Here is a 17,471-nt window from a genome sequence, read left to right on the forward strand (position 1 = left end):
TGTAGAGTTTTTGTATAGTGTGCTGTTCAAGGTGACCCGTCTCATTAATTTGAAAAAAAAATCTATTTCCATTGTGTTTGTTTCTTGTAAGTGTACTCTAGGCTAATACGTGTTTTTCAGCCGTGACATTGAACATCTTTATTCAGTTAAATATGGGATGATAGTAACTCCATGGCAAAACGTTTGTCCTGTTGCTTTATATGATCAGTCATGAAAGTCACTAATTTCATTAATATCATGCGCCTTACATTTCTTGCCTGTTCTAGTGTGACCTTGGTTAGGTGTACATTTATTTTGTTTGTAGGTCTGACTTGACAGCGGAGCTATTTGCTGACCTTTTGTTACCAATTATTTAAAGTACACTTATGTTGGACTTGGGCCTTCTCAGTGGAGTCTTACTCTTACATCATACTTTTGGCTGATTTGCATCGTTACGCTGTCTTTGTACTACTTCCACTGCATGTTAAATTGTTTTACATCTCAAAAGTGCACTCCATTTTCACATTAAATTGTTTCAGTCATAGATGCATTGTATACGGAAAGCAATTTTTTGTTCATTTCATGCATTAGTCAAGACTCAAAAGGCATGCCAGATGTATTGACTTAGCTAGTGCATTTTACACTTATTGTTTACATCACTAGGAGGCGTCAGAAGATACATTTATCGATGTTGCAAGTTTGGACAGCAGATAAACCCCATCCACAAGAAGAGGTAAACCATGCTTACACCTGTTGAGTAATGTTTAATTAAATCTTGATTCTGTAATGTTTAATTTCTCATGTGGATTTGAACTTAATTTCCTGAACTTGAATGCAATTGATCGTATACATGTAGCCATGGAGAGCCTTTAAAACATATGCATTATGAAGTTGTTTTTTACTTGATCGTTTGTTCACAGTTGTACCTACCCTCTTCTCTGGAATGTGGTGATTGTCTGTGGTGAAGGTACTAGCAGTGGTTCTTTTCATGTAAAGATTTGAGTTAAAACTAACATAGACTTAGGCAATAAGTCTAGTGTTGGCTTTGACAAGGCTTGTCTTGTTTGCAATCTGTTTTTTTTAAAGCTATATTGCAAAAGAAAATTGAAATCTGTGTCCCTAAGTTGCATTCGTTTTCATGGGTGGCCATTTTAAATTATTTGTGTGGGGAAAAATGACTCCCACAATTGCCCATATGAAGACCTGAGGAGCTGGTAACCATGGCCGGGTAGCGGCTGCACCTTTGCTAAAGTGAAAATGTAAGAAAGTGAATTATATAATTGGTTGATGCTAGTCTATCACAAGTAATAACGTCACCAACTTGTTAGGTCTAACACAAGGTTTCAGTAATTTAAACCTGAGCTCAACTTCTGGTGATTAGGGCACATATCAGACAAGCTCAACTTAAAGAAAATGTGGTAAGCCTTTAGAAGTACCAAAACAGTTAAAGTAAAAAACGCAACGCAATAAAAATCTATTTCAATGTATAGAAAATCGAACAACCTAACAAATCAACAAATGTACAGTAAGTAGAACCAGACATTTGGATAATTAAAGATTTAAGAGAAAAAGTGGAAGGAAAAAAAAACAAGAGATAGTACTGTTTACATTTAACCATGACCTTGGTGCGATTTCTGGCCAACCACGATTGAGCATGTATTGGATATTACTTGAAAGTTAAAACCACAATTTTCCCTCTGGAACTTGGACCTACGGCTCCCTTGACCAATTGGCCATTAGCCGCGGCTCCCCATTACAATACTTTTTTTTGCGTGGGTGTGTAAATGTAAGTAATCCCGATCTCGGTAGTGCATCCATCTTAATCCCTGCAAATAATTGGGATGAAGGTAGGGTGAATAGTGCGTGCAATGCAAAGATATGGCTGCTCTCTCTCGACAATATTTGTGCACCCTCAGGCCGTTCAGTTAATCCATCTGTTTGCTGTTCATGTGCGCTCAAACTGAAGCTGGACACATCCAGCCAAATCCAGGGGCGCTAGGGTGCTGCGGCACACAGTTTGGGAACCACTGGGCTAATAGTTCCCTACATCTTTGTGATCCACATAAAATACAATGAGGAATTGCAATGGCTTGTTCAATTTGTGATATACCTTTCACATTATGACCGGTCCGTAGCCTACCACTAAGTTTTATTCAGACGGCTTCCATGTGTCCACTTCAATTCCAGTAAAGCTATTTGTCAAGAAAGACAAAGCCTATTTTTGTAGCCATGGATACATGTAATAAAACAAATAAAAAAAAAAAAATACCAAGGCATTCAGAGTACTGCTGGTGCTATCCCTCCAAGTAAGAAAGTTAGTGCTGTTAAATACTGTCTGCCTATATACAACCCACTGTAATTAGCAACAAAACAGCAATAGCCACAGTATGGAGAAGGAAAAAACCCTTTCACTATGCCTCTGAACCACAGGATTTCGTTTCTGCAGGTCAGTCAGTGTATCCTTCACTTCTGCTAATCTTTCACTGTACAGACGCATACATCAAATAATGTACTAAAAACCATCACATTTGCAATGGAAGTAGGCTGCAGTGAAGGCATTCGAATACCCATTAAAGTACTCAAAATGCCTCAACTGAAAGGCAGAGCAAAAAGCCAGGACGGATAGTGTGGACAAAGCCCTGAATGTGGCTCCAGCCATCAGAAAACATGTAATCAACAAGAAAGCCCCCCACTGCCTGTACAATACAAAAACAGCAACGTCCCATCCCCCCAGGCTTGGCAGTACAGTGTGCTAAAGGCCAAGGGGGGCAGGCATATTGCAGGGCACTAACAAACTTGAGGTCGAGCCTGCGTGAGTTGCGCACATGCGCAGTCTCGCTGGTGAGATTTAATGATATTGAGGAGCATTCAGTAACTGGCTTTAAGCCCTGCCCCTCTTTCCCATTGGCCGGCGTCACAGTTTTAGCTAAACGGTGGCCAGCCATTGGGAAAGAGCATTCTGTGACGTACACTTTTCTCTTTTTGAGACGGCCCACTTGGACAGGCTCGTCTGACTTCCTTCTGGCGTAAAAAGTTTCTTATCTTTATGGGGGCAAACACATAGCCCCATAAAGATAAACCTTTTGCGCCAAAAGGAAGTCAGACGAGCCCGTCCAAGTGGGCCGTCTCAAAAAGAGAAAAGTCTGACACAAAGCTATGGACTCTGGTGTAGTTATTGTTTGGTTCTTGGGCTTAGGGTTCCCTGCCCATGTTCGTAAAGCGGAGATTTGGCTCAAGTGAACGCTTCCACGACACAGGGGAACCAGGGACACGGGCAAACTCTCGATAAGAATGTCCCCCCCCCCACACGCACATTTAAATGTGATTTTACTCGTACAAGAGTCTAATATAACGATACTATTCCAGGACCGCGAACACAGATTAACTGTGCATCAGTTGTTGGGAATAAAGGTCTTGGCTGTCGATAAGACAAGGGGACACCCCAAATTTTGGGTTTTTTCTCTGCGGCCATGCCCTGCTCCAGCATTATGGCTGCTGTAACCGAACATGCAGATAATATTCTCGACAGAGCCTGTTCCCAAAAATAGAGGCGCTGTTTGCAGCTCCCCGCAGCCAGCGCTTGTTGCTAGGAGAGGTCAGCCAAGTAGAGCGCAAGGGCTGCGTGATGTTGAACTTGCGTAGTGCAGAGCGGAGATTCCCTTGCAGGCAGGCTGAGTGTAAAAGGCAGAGTCCCTAATCCCGCAGTTCTACCCGAGAACACCGGAAAAGCTGGAAATACTGGAAGGAGACCCTGGGGCAGAGCGAACACCGCAGGCTCAGCTCTGGCTCGGACAGGCTCCCCTCGGTGTGCACTAGCCCTGCATCCGCATCAGCGAACCCTATCTCTGCGCATTCATATTGCTCACTATTTGTATCCGCTTGCTGACTGCCTACTCTTTTCTTGCTTTCAGTTTCACTTCCTCTGCGTTTTTGACCGGGGTATTCCCGCCACCATGGAGCTTCACATCTGCGTGCATAAACAGGGCTCAAGTCTGGGTCAGTTCAGGTGTGAGGCCTTTTTAGGTTTCGTAACCTGGCGAGGGGCGAAGCCACTCCCAGATCGAAATCTGTTGTTTCTAATAGTGAGGTTAGGACAGCCTCTGTTTCCAATTGGCTAGCTCCATAAATGGAGGCTAGCCATTGGGAGGCAGAGGCTGTCAATCGCGCTTTCTCTCGAAAACGCGATTCGGGGGCGTTTCTGGTGCTTTTTTTAAGCCCCGCCCCTTTGTCCCGGGCCGCGCTGCGATTGGCTGCCGGCCCGGGACACCCCCGTGACGTCATTCCCGGGCCGCGCTGTGATTGGCTGCCGGCCCGGGACACCCCCGTGACGTCAGCCAATCACAGCGCGGCCCGGGACCTGACTTGTTAGTGTTGTGGTTGTCTGCTGCGATTTCTCTGTAAATAAAGAGAAGCCAGTCCCCGCCTCCCTGTCGTCAGCTAGAAAAGTTTTAATTCACATTAAATGACTCGACCCCGGAAGCTTTCTCTTTCCCCTTGTTCCCCCTGCGCGGTGACTTCTGGGCGGGGCTTCATTTGGGCCTCTTTCCACAGCCATTAGTGCTTGTTTTTGAAATGCTGTCGCATCTACGTTACTGACACCGGAAGCGGAAGCTGCAGGCCAGGAGCGGGGCAGTGTGACTGTTTCGGTGGATCGGAGGTCCCCTACACCGTCTCAGGGGTCCGAGCGGGGCCTCCAGCATGGACTCCTGTGTTTACCTCCTGAGCTGGACCTTTAACTCCACTTCAGGGGTGGGGGACACTCTGCCCCCCTTCAGGTGCTGCAAGGTTCACTGCGGGGAACGAGCCGCGTCACACGAGGTGAGTCTTTGAGGCCTTAGTTCCACCCACACCTAAAACAGGAGGACTGAGCTCCAGCCTGCAACCTAAGCCATCCCTACGCTCCCTCTCGTCTTGGAAACTGCAAAATAATGTCCTTCTCAGTGGTGGCGTGAATTAGACGGGATGGCATTTGGCAGCCATGTCTTGTGCAGGCTCTGGAGGGCCAGGTGGATTCGCTCTGCTCCTTGGTGTGATTCACATTCATTGTGACTGCTTGAGGTGGGGCAGATTATACAGATGGCCCTAAATTAAGATACGAGTCCTGCAGCTGCTCCCACGAAAAGACAGTTCTGATCCTCTGACTATTCCTAATATTATATGCACAGGCGCCTCACTGACTCCTCCCCGTCTCCTCTTTTTATTTTTCCCTGAAGTAGTTTAGTCCCAGGCGTTGTGGGGCAGGAGTGTTCTGTAGTTACTGGAGAAACAGACTGCATAGAGCCATTCTCAAAGGACTACACTTTTGTCACAAACCGTTGTATTCGGTGTTGCTCTTGCACTACTAATGTAAACCCACAATGGTCTACTTAAAATATATGAACAGCACCTATGCATTATTGATATCCTTCTAATAAATAATTTTTGATTATTAATTGTAAGAAGTATTGATGTATGTCCATTTGTGCTCAATAAACCTATCTTTTAAAACGTAAAATATTAATTCACAGTTCTTTAAACTTTTTTTGAAGTCTCTGCCTTATTTCCCCACATTAACAGATTTCACCTGTTCGGCTACAGGCTGCAATAGGAAAGCATCCATATAAGCCATAACCTATGTGTACATCACTGCTTGTTTGCTACTTTGAGAGCACTGGTTATTTTCAAAACACAGTGGCCTTTGCATTTTTTACCCCCTCACACATCTAGAAATTACAACACATACTTTTGCTTTGAACCTCATGTACAAACAAGTCGTGCATTCATTGTTGGGTGTCTGTCTATAGCTCTAATGTGTCTGCTATTCCATAGCGCATTTGCTTCTCAAAATTATCTTTTATTTTCTAGTTAGTTTGTTTGTCCTCTATTTTGGGCCCTATTCTACTTTCACACCATTTATAGTTAGTCCTGGGTAAAATTAAAATTATACCCGCGTAATTTTTTGTGATTTCGTGTACTTGTTATGCAAAATGTATTAAATTAAGTCACAGTGTGTAATTCTGCTGTGTCTGTGGCATAATTATAGTGCAGAAGCAATGAGAATGACCAGAACACTTTTGTTCGCAGCACTGGTGTTTTTTATGCTCTTTTTTTATTGCAAAATATATCTTTGCAACCAAAATGGAAGCTAAGATGCATTTCATGTTAGAATACGGAGCTAAATGTCGGATTTGTATTTCACGTAGTTGCACATAATATTGCATAATTTTCCAGATATTTTGCTTTAATACAAAAAAAGTAGACTATGCAGATTGCGCACATTCTAGTTAAAATGGTATTTGCATTTATCACTTAGGACAGTCTTGGTATCTTGTGGTTTCCCAGTAGACTGTAACCTGCTCCCTGATGTACCCTTTTGTACTCGTCAATTATCTTTAAACCCACGTCAAACTTTCAAGATGGTGAACCTGAAACATGGAGCCTTCAGTATCCTGAGTGAACACACACCTTGGGCCATTCGTTTCCTCTAAATGTAGACATCATGTAGTTGATTAATCTAATGAAGGGTTGTTCCTGGGGGATTTTGTCAGAACAGATGCCAGTCTACTTCAGTACACCATACCTGTCAATTCCGCCAGACTCCTCCCTGGTGAGAATGTCAGTATTATCAATTCTTACAGCCAATTCCTCTAATGTTTATGGAGGGAAGGATTATTGCCAACATTGTAATTGAAAAGGGCTCCCAACAATAAATCCATAGACTTTCCTGTATGTATTTAAATCCACCCGCGCCTCTTGCTAATGACAGACCCTAATATACTGTTAAGCTTGCTATGGAAGCACTGGGGCCGCAGTGTTCTCCGACGATTGATAGAAAGAGTCCGCTGCTAGACTCTGTATTTAAAAAGCCTGTCTGGTTTAACAAGTCATTGTGTAGTGTCATCAAGGCCTGATATACGTTCTGTAACGTTACGCGAAATACAGCCCCATCGCTGTTTGGGACGCTCCCAGTTTCGATGCCTTTGTTTCTCTCCTGCATACATAGGCCCTGGTGTAAATTCCCTCATGCGCAGCATAGTGCCATTTCGCTCCAGCATCCTCTCTGTGCCAGGACATCACCACCAGGAATTTAAAGAGAGGACTATAGACTTGTGTGGGGTTAAAGTTGTTTTGGTGATGGACTTTTACTGTATTCATTGTAAGGGCAACTCATTTTTATTCTGACACTTATTCTTAGGGTGAAGACCTTTAGGTCCGTAGAACCATGATGTGAAAGATTTAGTTGAGGCTGATATTTTAGGTCCTGCTTAAACGTCTGGACCATGTCTTCTGAATATCAAACAATACAGTAACCAATCCTTTTTAGGTTTCGGCTACACAGCGCATGCTGCTTGGCCAGGTCGCGCATGCGCTGTCTCGAAAATACATGCTGTGTTCTTTCTGTGGGCTTACAGGCCGCCCATCTCCTACCATTGGTAAACTTCAGCATCTCTCTCATTTTCTTTAATGCCAATCGTCATGGCGTGCAGGCGTCATGCACTCTTCTTGTGTTTAACCCTCCCATGGTGCATGAACCAAGTATATGTCTCCTTACACTGCTCCCAGGTTGCAGGCAATTTTTTTCTTTTCTTTTTTTCTTGAACTCCAAAGGAGTACTTGTGTTTTTGGAACGTCTCTCTTGTACATGCACACACCTACCCCTGAAATGCATGTACATAAACAAAGGCATTTCTTTAAAAGTTGTTAAAGAACAGCACTTGTTTTTTTGTGTGCACAATCTGATGGTATTGGAGCGCTCACTCCGTCCTCCATCTTGCCATAGCGTGAACACGAGCCAATGGTTTTGGATCACTTTAAGTGCTCACCAGTTCCATTCCACGATGACGCATTCTCTTTTGTTGCTGAGCCTACTTCCAAAAAGGAACTTTTCCCCCCTTCATTGTTGCTTGTTCCCACCCTTTCCTGTCAATGCTTGCCCATCTCCCCATCCCTCCTCCTTTCCTGCTTGACTCGCACCCCACAACCACCCTCAACCCTTATGCTTTTATTATTTATTTTTTGCACAATCTGATAGTATTGGAGCACGTGTCCACCTCAATCTTGCCATACTGCTAACACCAGCCAGGTATAAGCGTAAGTGATTTGCCCAGAATCCCAAACTGTTCAGCCGCCCCCGGGATTCAAACCTTCTTTCCCAGTTCCCTTGTCGGCTGCTCTGGCTGTAACACATCCTTGCTTCACTTCAAACTCCTTAACTGTTTCTCACTATCCCTTCCATATTTGTTTGGCAATACCTTGTCAACACCGAACAAGCATTGGGAAAGCCAATAGATTTTGGCAATGCCCTATCTATCGGTCTTTTCAATATTTATGTCTTCTAGCCATGTTGTCTAGCAGCACATCTGCTCTTCAGCATGACTGAAAGTCACTAAAAAGCACTATCATGCAGCCAGCACAGGCCACGTTGTATCGCTTTTTTGTGTTAGGAAGGGCAGGACAATAAGCTCAACATGGGGGTGAAGAGACTCACATCGGCTCAACATTCTGTGATCCTGAGCTTTCAGTGACTTTCAGCCAGGCTGAACAGATGTGCTGCTAGACAACACGGCTAAAAGACATTCACATTGACAAGGCCAATAGCTCAGGCATTGTCGAGACCTATTGGCTTTGCCAATGCTTGATTTATCTGTTTTCAAAACCAACACATAAATAAAAATGTTGTCATTTACAATGCCAATAGCTCTAACTTTTGCAAAGGCGAAACCGTTGCATTGTAAATGCTTGTTTTTTATGTACTTCTCCCCGCATCCCATCCTCTTTTACTGAGGAAAATGTCTGGGGACACAAACTGAGAATAAATAATGAAAGATGTGAAATGAAGCGAGGACTGAACGGTGCAAACATTGAAAGGGGGAGGGGTTTGACAAGAGTACTTTTAACAGTCAGAATCAGCGTGTTGGGTACTTCATATAAGCAACACAAATTTAGCAAGTGTTTTGTTACTTTTTCCAAGACTAATTATTGGCATTTTTCGAGCTTGAAAGGAGTGCTGGATGTCTTGTGGTGAAGTGCTGCCCCCCCCCCCCCCCCCCAGATCGTGCAATTGCAGAATCCATTTATAGGGTGCCTGTAGTGCTCCAGAGCCGCAGTGCTGTGGATGGCTGCGGGCATGGGTGCTGTAACTCCCCATTGCTTACCGTGGCATGCTGGGGCTCCCCACTGCTGCGCCAATTGGAGCACCTTCACTGGGGGGGGCGCCAGGGCTCCCTTTTCCTTCTTCGGGGGCGGTACCTCCAAACTGCTGTGACCGCCTAAGGCCCTTCTCCCTGCCGCGTCTGCTGGATTCTCCAGTTGCTGTGCTCCGAGGAACGAAGCATACAAAGCAGCTGGGGCGCGCCGGGGGCGGAGAGCGGGCACCATGAGGCTTTCGAGCACCCCGTGGCCGCGCTCCTGAGGATGGAGGACAACAAGCAGCTGGTGCTGCGCATCGATGGGGCGGTGCAGCCCTGTGGTCGGGAGGGGAGCAGCCTGCGGTGCGAGCTGAGCGGCGCCAAGCCCTCGGACAACAGTCAAGATGAGCTTATGGGGCAGTGCGGTGCCCGGGCGGTTGCGGGGCAGTACGTCTAGGGGTGCTGCGGAGGATCTGTGCGGGCCATTGGACTGGGGGCGGAGGTCCGTGCAGATCCGGGGTTGCAGAGGATGCTCCACGGGGCATTCTATCCGAGGATGCCACTGTCTGAGCGAAGGGGGCGGGGCACTGCTTGGGCCGTTAAAGGTGGGTATACACCTGGGGGAAATCTAACCCAAACGAAGGGACACCTCTGAGCACATGCAGGGTCTTTAACGGGGCACCACATGGCATCACAGCGGGCAGCTACCTAGTGCGCCTATTGCTGCCCATTGCCACATTTGTGCTGGGCTCAGTAACGAGTTTAGCACCTCGAGAACTCAGTGTCATAGTAGTGTCAGGTGCTATAGTGCTGTGCACATGTGGCCTTTTCTGCATGGCTTCCCCCACAAAGTTTCACCCTCGCCGCGAGCGCATGCCGCCCGTGTGCATGAGGCGCGGCTCCACCGCAGGGGAGCTCTGTGGTGACGCCGGTTAGTGCACTGGGGCTGACGTCATTAAAAGCCTCCTCGTTAATCCTTCTCGGTGTTCTTGTGTATCCAGTTAGCGTTACACGCTCTGCAGACCTCGCACATATCGGAGGCTAAGCAGCTCTTGGTACCGGCGCACAGAGTACGTTTACTACCCGACCATGGACAGGGCACATGCGTGTGTGTGATCTGTACAGAGGACCGTTAAAAAACAGGTGCAGAGAGTGGACAGCGCATGCACACTGGGCAGGTGCAGAACATAGACCGGGTATGTGGCAAGGCAACGTATAGTTGATTTGAAATACAGATTTACATGACTGGTTATGGACATGGATCGCACATGTATACAGTTCAGCTGCACACACACACTACGCATAGGGATGAAGTGTAACATGGACAGCATGTGTACACTTAATCTGCCTTGGGTATGGAGCGAATTCGGATATCACATTCATACATGTATCAGACCCAGAACATGGATTAGCACCAGTGTAGGCGACGGTGACGGAGCATGTATCTTCATGTAGACAGGAGACGCCATGTAGAAAACATGGATAGCATCATAGCACATGTATGCATGATGGGCAGCAAACATGCACCTGATGAAAGGCAGAGCAAGGGCAATGCATGTACATAGAAGGCATGGACAATGTCTGTACACAGAACAGGCTCTGGAAGGAACAGGACATGGCAGCACATGTACACCTGATCAGAGGTGGACCGCATGTGTACACTAGGCAGGGATAGAAAAGACCGCACATGTACAAAGGACAGGGAACCGAAAGAGACAAAACAGGGTACAGCACAGGGGCTAGTTTAGAGGAACTAGATCGGACGAGACCAAGGGATGCATGGAAAGCACGGGCAGAGCAGGTGAGAACACGCACACAGGGAAGGAACGGGACACGGGAGGCGAGTGGTCGACTTGCATGCACAGAAGGCAGGTTATTGACCGGCACTTGGCACGCAGAAGGGTAATGAGCAGGGCAGGCGCACCGGACATGAAGAGTACACGTTCCAATGGCATGTACACCTGACTGGTAATGGTAAGGGCACCAGTGGCTGGAGAGGCGTAGGACGAAGACTCAGAACACAGGGCACGACATTCGCAGGTCACGTGTACTGGCTCTGTTCTTGCTTGGAAATGCTCGTTATTGCCGGCCAGTTCCCACTTGTAGTGCAGTGCAGGGGGTTTTGCACGGAGAAGCGCTAAACGTGCAGCGCTGCGGAGCCGGCGAGCTGCAAGAGTCGCTAGGTTTGTGTGAGAAGTTGGCCTGATGTGCAGTGCTCACTATTCTAGTGATCACTATATATCAGTCCAAACAACCCTTATTGATGATTGGTTGTAAGTCAACCTTATAGACCAGCTATCCTAGTAGCATGGATACGAGCAGTCTAAGGCTAAGACTCTAGAGGGCGTGTTAAGCCAGCTGTTTTACCATCACATTACCCCTTGAACACCCAGTGAAAGGACACCACACAAGTGTTATGAAAATAAACAATGTATTTATTAGAATCACAACAACCCTGTACTCTTTATGAGGACAGGGTGCTAAGCACACAACAAAACTCTTACGAAAATACTTTTAAGTTAGCACGTTACACAAATGCCCGAGGGGCACGAAAAACCATATACGCTAAAAGTGGAATGCGAATTACTAGCAGGTAAGTAACAGTTCTAATAGGCTTTGGAATCGCTAGGACTGGACTAGGGAATCGTTAGATTACTACTAGGAGGCCCAGGGGACTCGGGTGCAGAGTGTGCACTCTCACGCGGGATGCGGGACAAAGTCTATGGAAGCTAGAATTCACAAAGTTAGTGTTCACGGGCGAACCCGACCTGGTGGGAAGAAAACGACAGTGGATCCGGACCCTAGGATAGTGAGGCTATGCTGGGACACCGAAGTGCCGAAGTTACCTAGCCCAGGGGCTGCAGCTGCATAGGTCTGAAAAGACGTCGGGGATCTCGTTGCCGGACCAGGAGCCTGGAAGGAAGAAGTTGCTGGCAGGCGACCAGTGAAGGAAAGTTCGATGGATCCAAGCCTGGATCAAGGAAGAAGAAAACCTGAAAGCAGAGGGGACCAAGTTCTTGAATCACTAGCCAGTGATTAAGTGGGCACCAGGATGGCACCGGGCGAAGTCACCGCAGTCAGGTGAGTGGGCGCTGCTGGGCTCTGCAGTCTCTCGGACCAGGAGGCGTTGTCGGCGACCAGGATGGAGGTGCGAGCTGTCCCACGAAGGATGAAGTCGTTGGCGTCGAAGTTACCCAGGATTGGGCAACAAGCCTTGGCTAATTCAAGCCCACGCGGTGGACTCAAAATGGCGTCTTGAGTGGACCAGGAGGGTCCGGGGTGCTCCTCTTCTGGAAGGGAGCAAGGGCCAGTCTGGAGCAACCAGACCAGCAGCAGAAATGTCGTCGGGCGTCGTCAGGAAGGCCACAAGCCAACGGGCTAGTAGCCAAACAACGCGGTGAGCAGCGGAAAGCAGAAGGGCCCCACGCAGATCGTGGAGATGCTGGGGGGCTGCACTTCGGAGCTGGAGCTGCTCAGAGTCGGGGCTTCTCGGACCCCAAAGCACTCACCAGTGGAATACTCGGCGGGCTTGCTGGAAAGAAGTCGTGCAGTCTTGCAGATGGCCGGTCCCTTGAGGTCTCGTCGCACCCACGGTTCTCAGCTGGGCTGTAGAGGTGGGTAGAGGTCAGAGGTGCCAGGGAAGCCGGTTCTCGTCGAGCTGGGCAGTCGGATTCCGGAGGAAGGACTTACAGCAGACCGCAGTGTTCTTAGATGGTGCCTGCGGATGCAGGGTGACTACTCCTTAGTCACAAGGGAGAAATCTTAGGAAGAAGTCTTGAGTTCCTTTCGCAGAAAGTAGTTTCAGGATTCAAAGATGATCTGATTTGGAAGGGGGCCAGTCTCTACCTTTATCCTGTAAAAAGGGGCTGGCACGCGACTAAGTCCTGCCCTATGGGTGGGACTAGGAGGGGGGTGGTTACACCCACTTCCTTGGCGGGCTTTTCCCCAGCACAGGGTCTGGAATGACCCTGGAACTGGTTCAAGCCGGCCTATGCATAGTGAGCACCGGGGTGCTACTTGCAGTCACCTTCCTCTAAAGCCCTGCCTACCTACAATACACAAAACCCTGTCTGGGACGGTGCTGGCACCGCCCCTGGCAGGAAACCCTTTGTCCTTATCTCCTGCTCTGGGAGGACTCCCAGCAGCAGGAGGGCAGACTTGTGTCTCGGTGGCAGCATCCATTTTGTGGATGCTAAGGCTCTGTCTGACGTTTAACCGGGTTATAGGTTACAGGCATGTCGTGTCCCTCTAGAAGGGTGGAATGCTAACCCCGTCGCCCGAATTGGCGAGGGGTTAGTATTCCAAGTCGTATGACACCTTACTCGACATGTTTTGATAAAGCGATACCAGAGTTGGCACATAACCGCGAGGATTATAATGCACTTAAGAGTATATGGTATGCGATATCATGGAAACGGCTAAGGGATAGATCCCGAAAGCCGCAGACAGGCTCAGCTCATGCCAGAGCACCATCTCACACGATTCCAAGCACTCTGCCTTCAGGATTGTTAAGGCCTGCCATAGGAGTGACTGATAGGAGATCTGTGTGTCCATTTTAGGGTTAGATATAGGTATACTATATCTAAAGCAAAGGGTGAGTACACCACCTTGCCCCAGCTGTCGTGCAGCCAGTTGTGTCAGTTTTAGTTAGTCAATCCAGGGGTGGCATAATACATGCTTCAGCCCCTGGGAGACTTCTGGGTGCACCTCAGCCCTGGGTACAGGGACTTGGAGAGGGCCCAGTGCCAATTCAGTACCTGGGTACAATTTGGATAGAGAGAACAGCTAGGCTGTGGGTCTGATTAGCAGGCCCACAGCCAGGGAAAGTCGTAAACCAGTGCAGCAAAAAGCAAAAAATCTGGGTGATCATAGGATTGCAGACCCTACTCTCCTACATGACCCCCCCCCAAACTTTGGGACAATAAACTAACCTTGACCAGGTGAGTCTTCTTGCTCTAAGTGGAAATACCTGGAGAGCCCATCAGCATTGCTGTGATCAGTCCCAGGTCTATGCTCCACTGTAAAATCCATCCCCTGTAGGGAAATGGACCACCTAAGCAGTTTGGGGTTTTCACCCTTCATCTGATTTAGCCACAAGAGGGGCTTATGGTCTGTCTGAATGGTGAAGTGAGTGCCAAACAAGTAGGCCCTCAGCTTCTTCAGGGCCCAGACCACAGCAAAGGCCTCCCTCTCAATAGCTGACCAATTTTTCTCTCTGGGTGTCAACCTTCTACTAATGAAAGCAATAGGCTGATCATTACCATCAAAATTCAGTTGAGACAGAACAGCTCCCACACCCAACTCAGAAGCATCTGTTTGGACAATGAATGGCTTGGAGTAATCTGGACTCTTGAGGATAGGTGCTGTGCACATGGCCTGCTTTAGGTCATTGAATGCTTTCTGACAGCTTGCTGTCCACTGAACTTTCTTTGGCATCTTCTTGCTTGTCAGGTCATTAAGGGGGGTCACTATGGACCCATAATTTCTGACAAACTTCCTATAGTACCCAGTCAGGCCCAAGAAAGCTCGAACCTGAGTCTGGGTGATTGGAGGAGTCCAGTCCTTGATGGCCTGTATCTTACTCTCCAGTGGCTGAACCTGGCCTCCACCTACAAGGTGGCCCAGGTATACAACCTGTGTCTGCCCTATCTGGCACTTTGTGGCCTTGATAGTGAGGCCTGCCTTTTGCAGGGCCTCTAACACTTTCCTCAGGTGGACCAGGTGATCCTCCCAGGTGGAGCTAAAGACAGCAATATCGTCAAGATAAGCTGCACAGAAGTCATCCAGCCCAGTGAGGACTTGATTCACCAACCTTTGGAAGGTGGCAGGTGCATTTTTCAGTCCAAAGGGCATTACCACAAATTGATAATGCCCTCCAGGGGTAGAAAATGCTGTCTTAGGTTTGGCTTCCTCAGCTAACCTGATTTGCCAATACCCAGCTGTCAAATCAAATGTGCTTAAGAAGTTGGCAGAAGCCAATCTATCTATAAGCTCATCTGCTCTTGGGATTGGGTGGGCATCAGTCTTAGTGACTGCATTGAGGCCTCTGTAGTCTACGCAAAACCTCATCTCTCTCTTACCACCCTGGGTGTGAGGCTTTGGCACTAGAACTACTGGGCTAGCCCAAGGGCTATCTGAGGGCTCAATGACTCCCAGTTCCAACATTTTCTGCACTTCAGTTTTTATGCAGTCTCTAACATGATCGGGCTGTCTGTAGATTTTACTCTTGACAGGCAGACTGTCTCCAGTGTCAACATCATGGGTACACCAATCAGTTTGGCTGGGGGTCAGAGAGAACATATGTCGAAAGGATTGCAGAACTTGCCTGCAATCCTGTTGCTGATGTTCAGTGAGGCTGCCACAAAAGACAACACCATCAACTGACCCATCATCAGGATTCTGAGTGAGCAGGTCTGGGAGAGGGTCACTCTCTTCCTCCTGTCCCTCATCTGTGGCCATGAGCAAGCTCATGTCCTTCCTGTCAACATATGCTTTGAGCCTGTTAACATGGAGCACTCTGAGAGGGCTCCTGGGAGTTCCAAGGTCCACCAAGTAGGTAACCTCTCCCTTTTGCTCAATGATGGTGTGGGGCCCAGACCATTTGTCTTTCAGAGCTGCTGGGGCCACTGGCTCCAGCACCCACACCTTCTGTCCTGGCTGGTACACAGTCAGTACAGCCTTTTGGTCATGCCAAGCTTTTTGAAGTTCCTGGCTGGCCTCAAGGTTTTTAGATGCCTTCTCCATATACTCAGCCATCCTGGAGCGGAGACCAAGTACATAGTCCACTATGTTGGTTGCAGGCTTTCTGAGAGGTCTCTCCCATCCTTCCTTCACCAAACACAGGGGTCCTCTTACAGGATGCCCATACAGAAGCTCAAAAGGGCTGTAGCCAACCCCCTTCTGTGGGACCTCTCTGTAAGCAAACAGGAGGCAGGGGATCAGGACATCCCATCTTCTCCTAAGAGGTTCAGGTAGTCCATGAATCATCCCTTTCAGGGTCCTGTTGAATCTCTCAACAAGCCCATTGCATTGTGGATGATAGGGTGTGGTGAACTTGTAGTTCACACCACACTCTTTCCACATGGCAGTCAGATATCCTGACATGAAGTTTGTACCTCTGTCAGAAACGACCTCCTTAGGGAAACCCACTCTGGAGAACACTCCAACTAGGGCTCTTGCCACTACAGGGGCTGTAGTGGTCCTAAGGGGAATAGCCTCAGGATACCTGGTGGCATGGTCCACCACCACCAGTATAAACTTGTGTCCTGATGCTGTCTGGGGTTCCATTGGACCAACAATGTCAATCCCCACTCTTTCAAAGGGAACCCCCACCACAGGTAGTGGTATGAGGGGGGCCTTTGTTGTGCCACCTGACTTACCACTGGCTTGGCAAGTGACACATGAGCGACAAAACTCCTTGGTATTCTCATTCATATGGGGCCAGTGAAAGTGTGAGACAAGCCTGTCCCAAGTCTTTGTCTGACCTAAATGACCTGCAAGGGGAATCTCATGGGCCAAGGTGAGAAGGAAACCTCTCAGAGACAAGGGGATGACCAGCCTCCTGGTTGCACCAGGCTTGGGGTCTCTTGACTCAGAGTACAGGAGTCCATCTTCCCAGTATACCCTGTGGGCACCTGTGGCATTCCCTGCAGCCTCAGCAGCAGCCTGCTGTCTGAGGGGTTCAAGGGAAGGGCAGCTCAACTGTTCCTTCCCCAGGTCTGCTCTGGAGGGTCCCCCTGAGCCCAGAAACTCAACTTGATCAAGTTCAAGCTCTTTAGGCTCAGTTTCCCTCAGCTCTGCTAGATCAGCCTCCTCAGAGACTTGATCCTCAACCTGGGGCAAGGGGGAAGGCAAAGCCTTACCCTTACTGCTCTTCTTCTTGGGAGGTGTCTGGTCCATAATTTCAGGATCCAGCACCTGTTCAGTGGGGCATCTTCTGGCCTGTGACCTAGTCACAGCAAGCACATGTGCTGGCAAGCCTAACATCTCCATGTGAGTCCTCTGCTCCACTTCTGACCATTGTGATGACTCCAAATCATTGCCCAACAAACAATCAACTGGGAGGTCTGAACTGACTACAACTTTCTTTTGTCCCTTCACTCCACCCCAGGAGAAAGCCACAATTGCCACACTATGACTAGTAGTGACATTGCTGGCATTGGTCACCAGGAAATCAGTACCTGGCATGATCTGTCCAGGGTCCACAAAGTTAGGTGTCACCATGGTGACACTGGCACAAGTGTCCCTATAGGCCTGAGCCATTTTGCCATTAATCAAAGGTGTCTGCCTGTATTTGCCCAAAGTATTGGGACTTATTTCAGGGGACATATCCATATCCCCTGTACAGACAAGGACAGCCTGAGTGAGTGTGCCAACTAAGTTGTC

The 17,471-nt window shown here is 48.1% G+C and overlaps 1 protein-coding gene across 1 annotated transcript in view; it reads left to right on the plus strand.

Annotated features, from left to right (window-relative positions):
• NCBP1 (nuclear cap binding protein subunit 1) overlaps positions 1–17,471 on the plus strand; it is an 832,716-nt gene that overhangs the window by 182,738 nt on the left and 632,507 nt on the right. Inside the window, exon 7 of the mRNA XM_078676323.1 lies at positions 643–712. Coding sequence (XP_078532449.1) covers positions 643–712 — 70 coding nt within the window. The remainder of the gene's footprint in view (positions 1–642; positions 713–17,471) is intronic.

The sequence above is a fragment of the Lissotriton helveticus genome, chromosome 2_1 (assembly GCF_964261635.1).
Source record: "Lissotriton helveticus chromosome 2_1, aLisHel1.1, whole genome shotgun sequence".
Taxonomy (NCBI): Eukaryota; Metazoa; Chordata; class Amphibia; order Caudata; family Salamandridae; genus Lissotriton; species Lissotriton helveticus.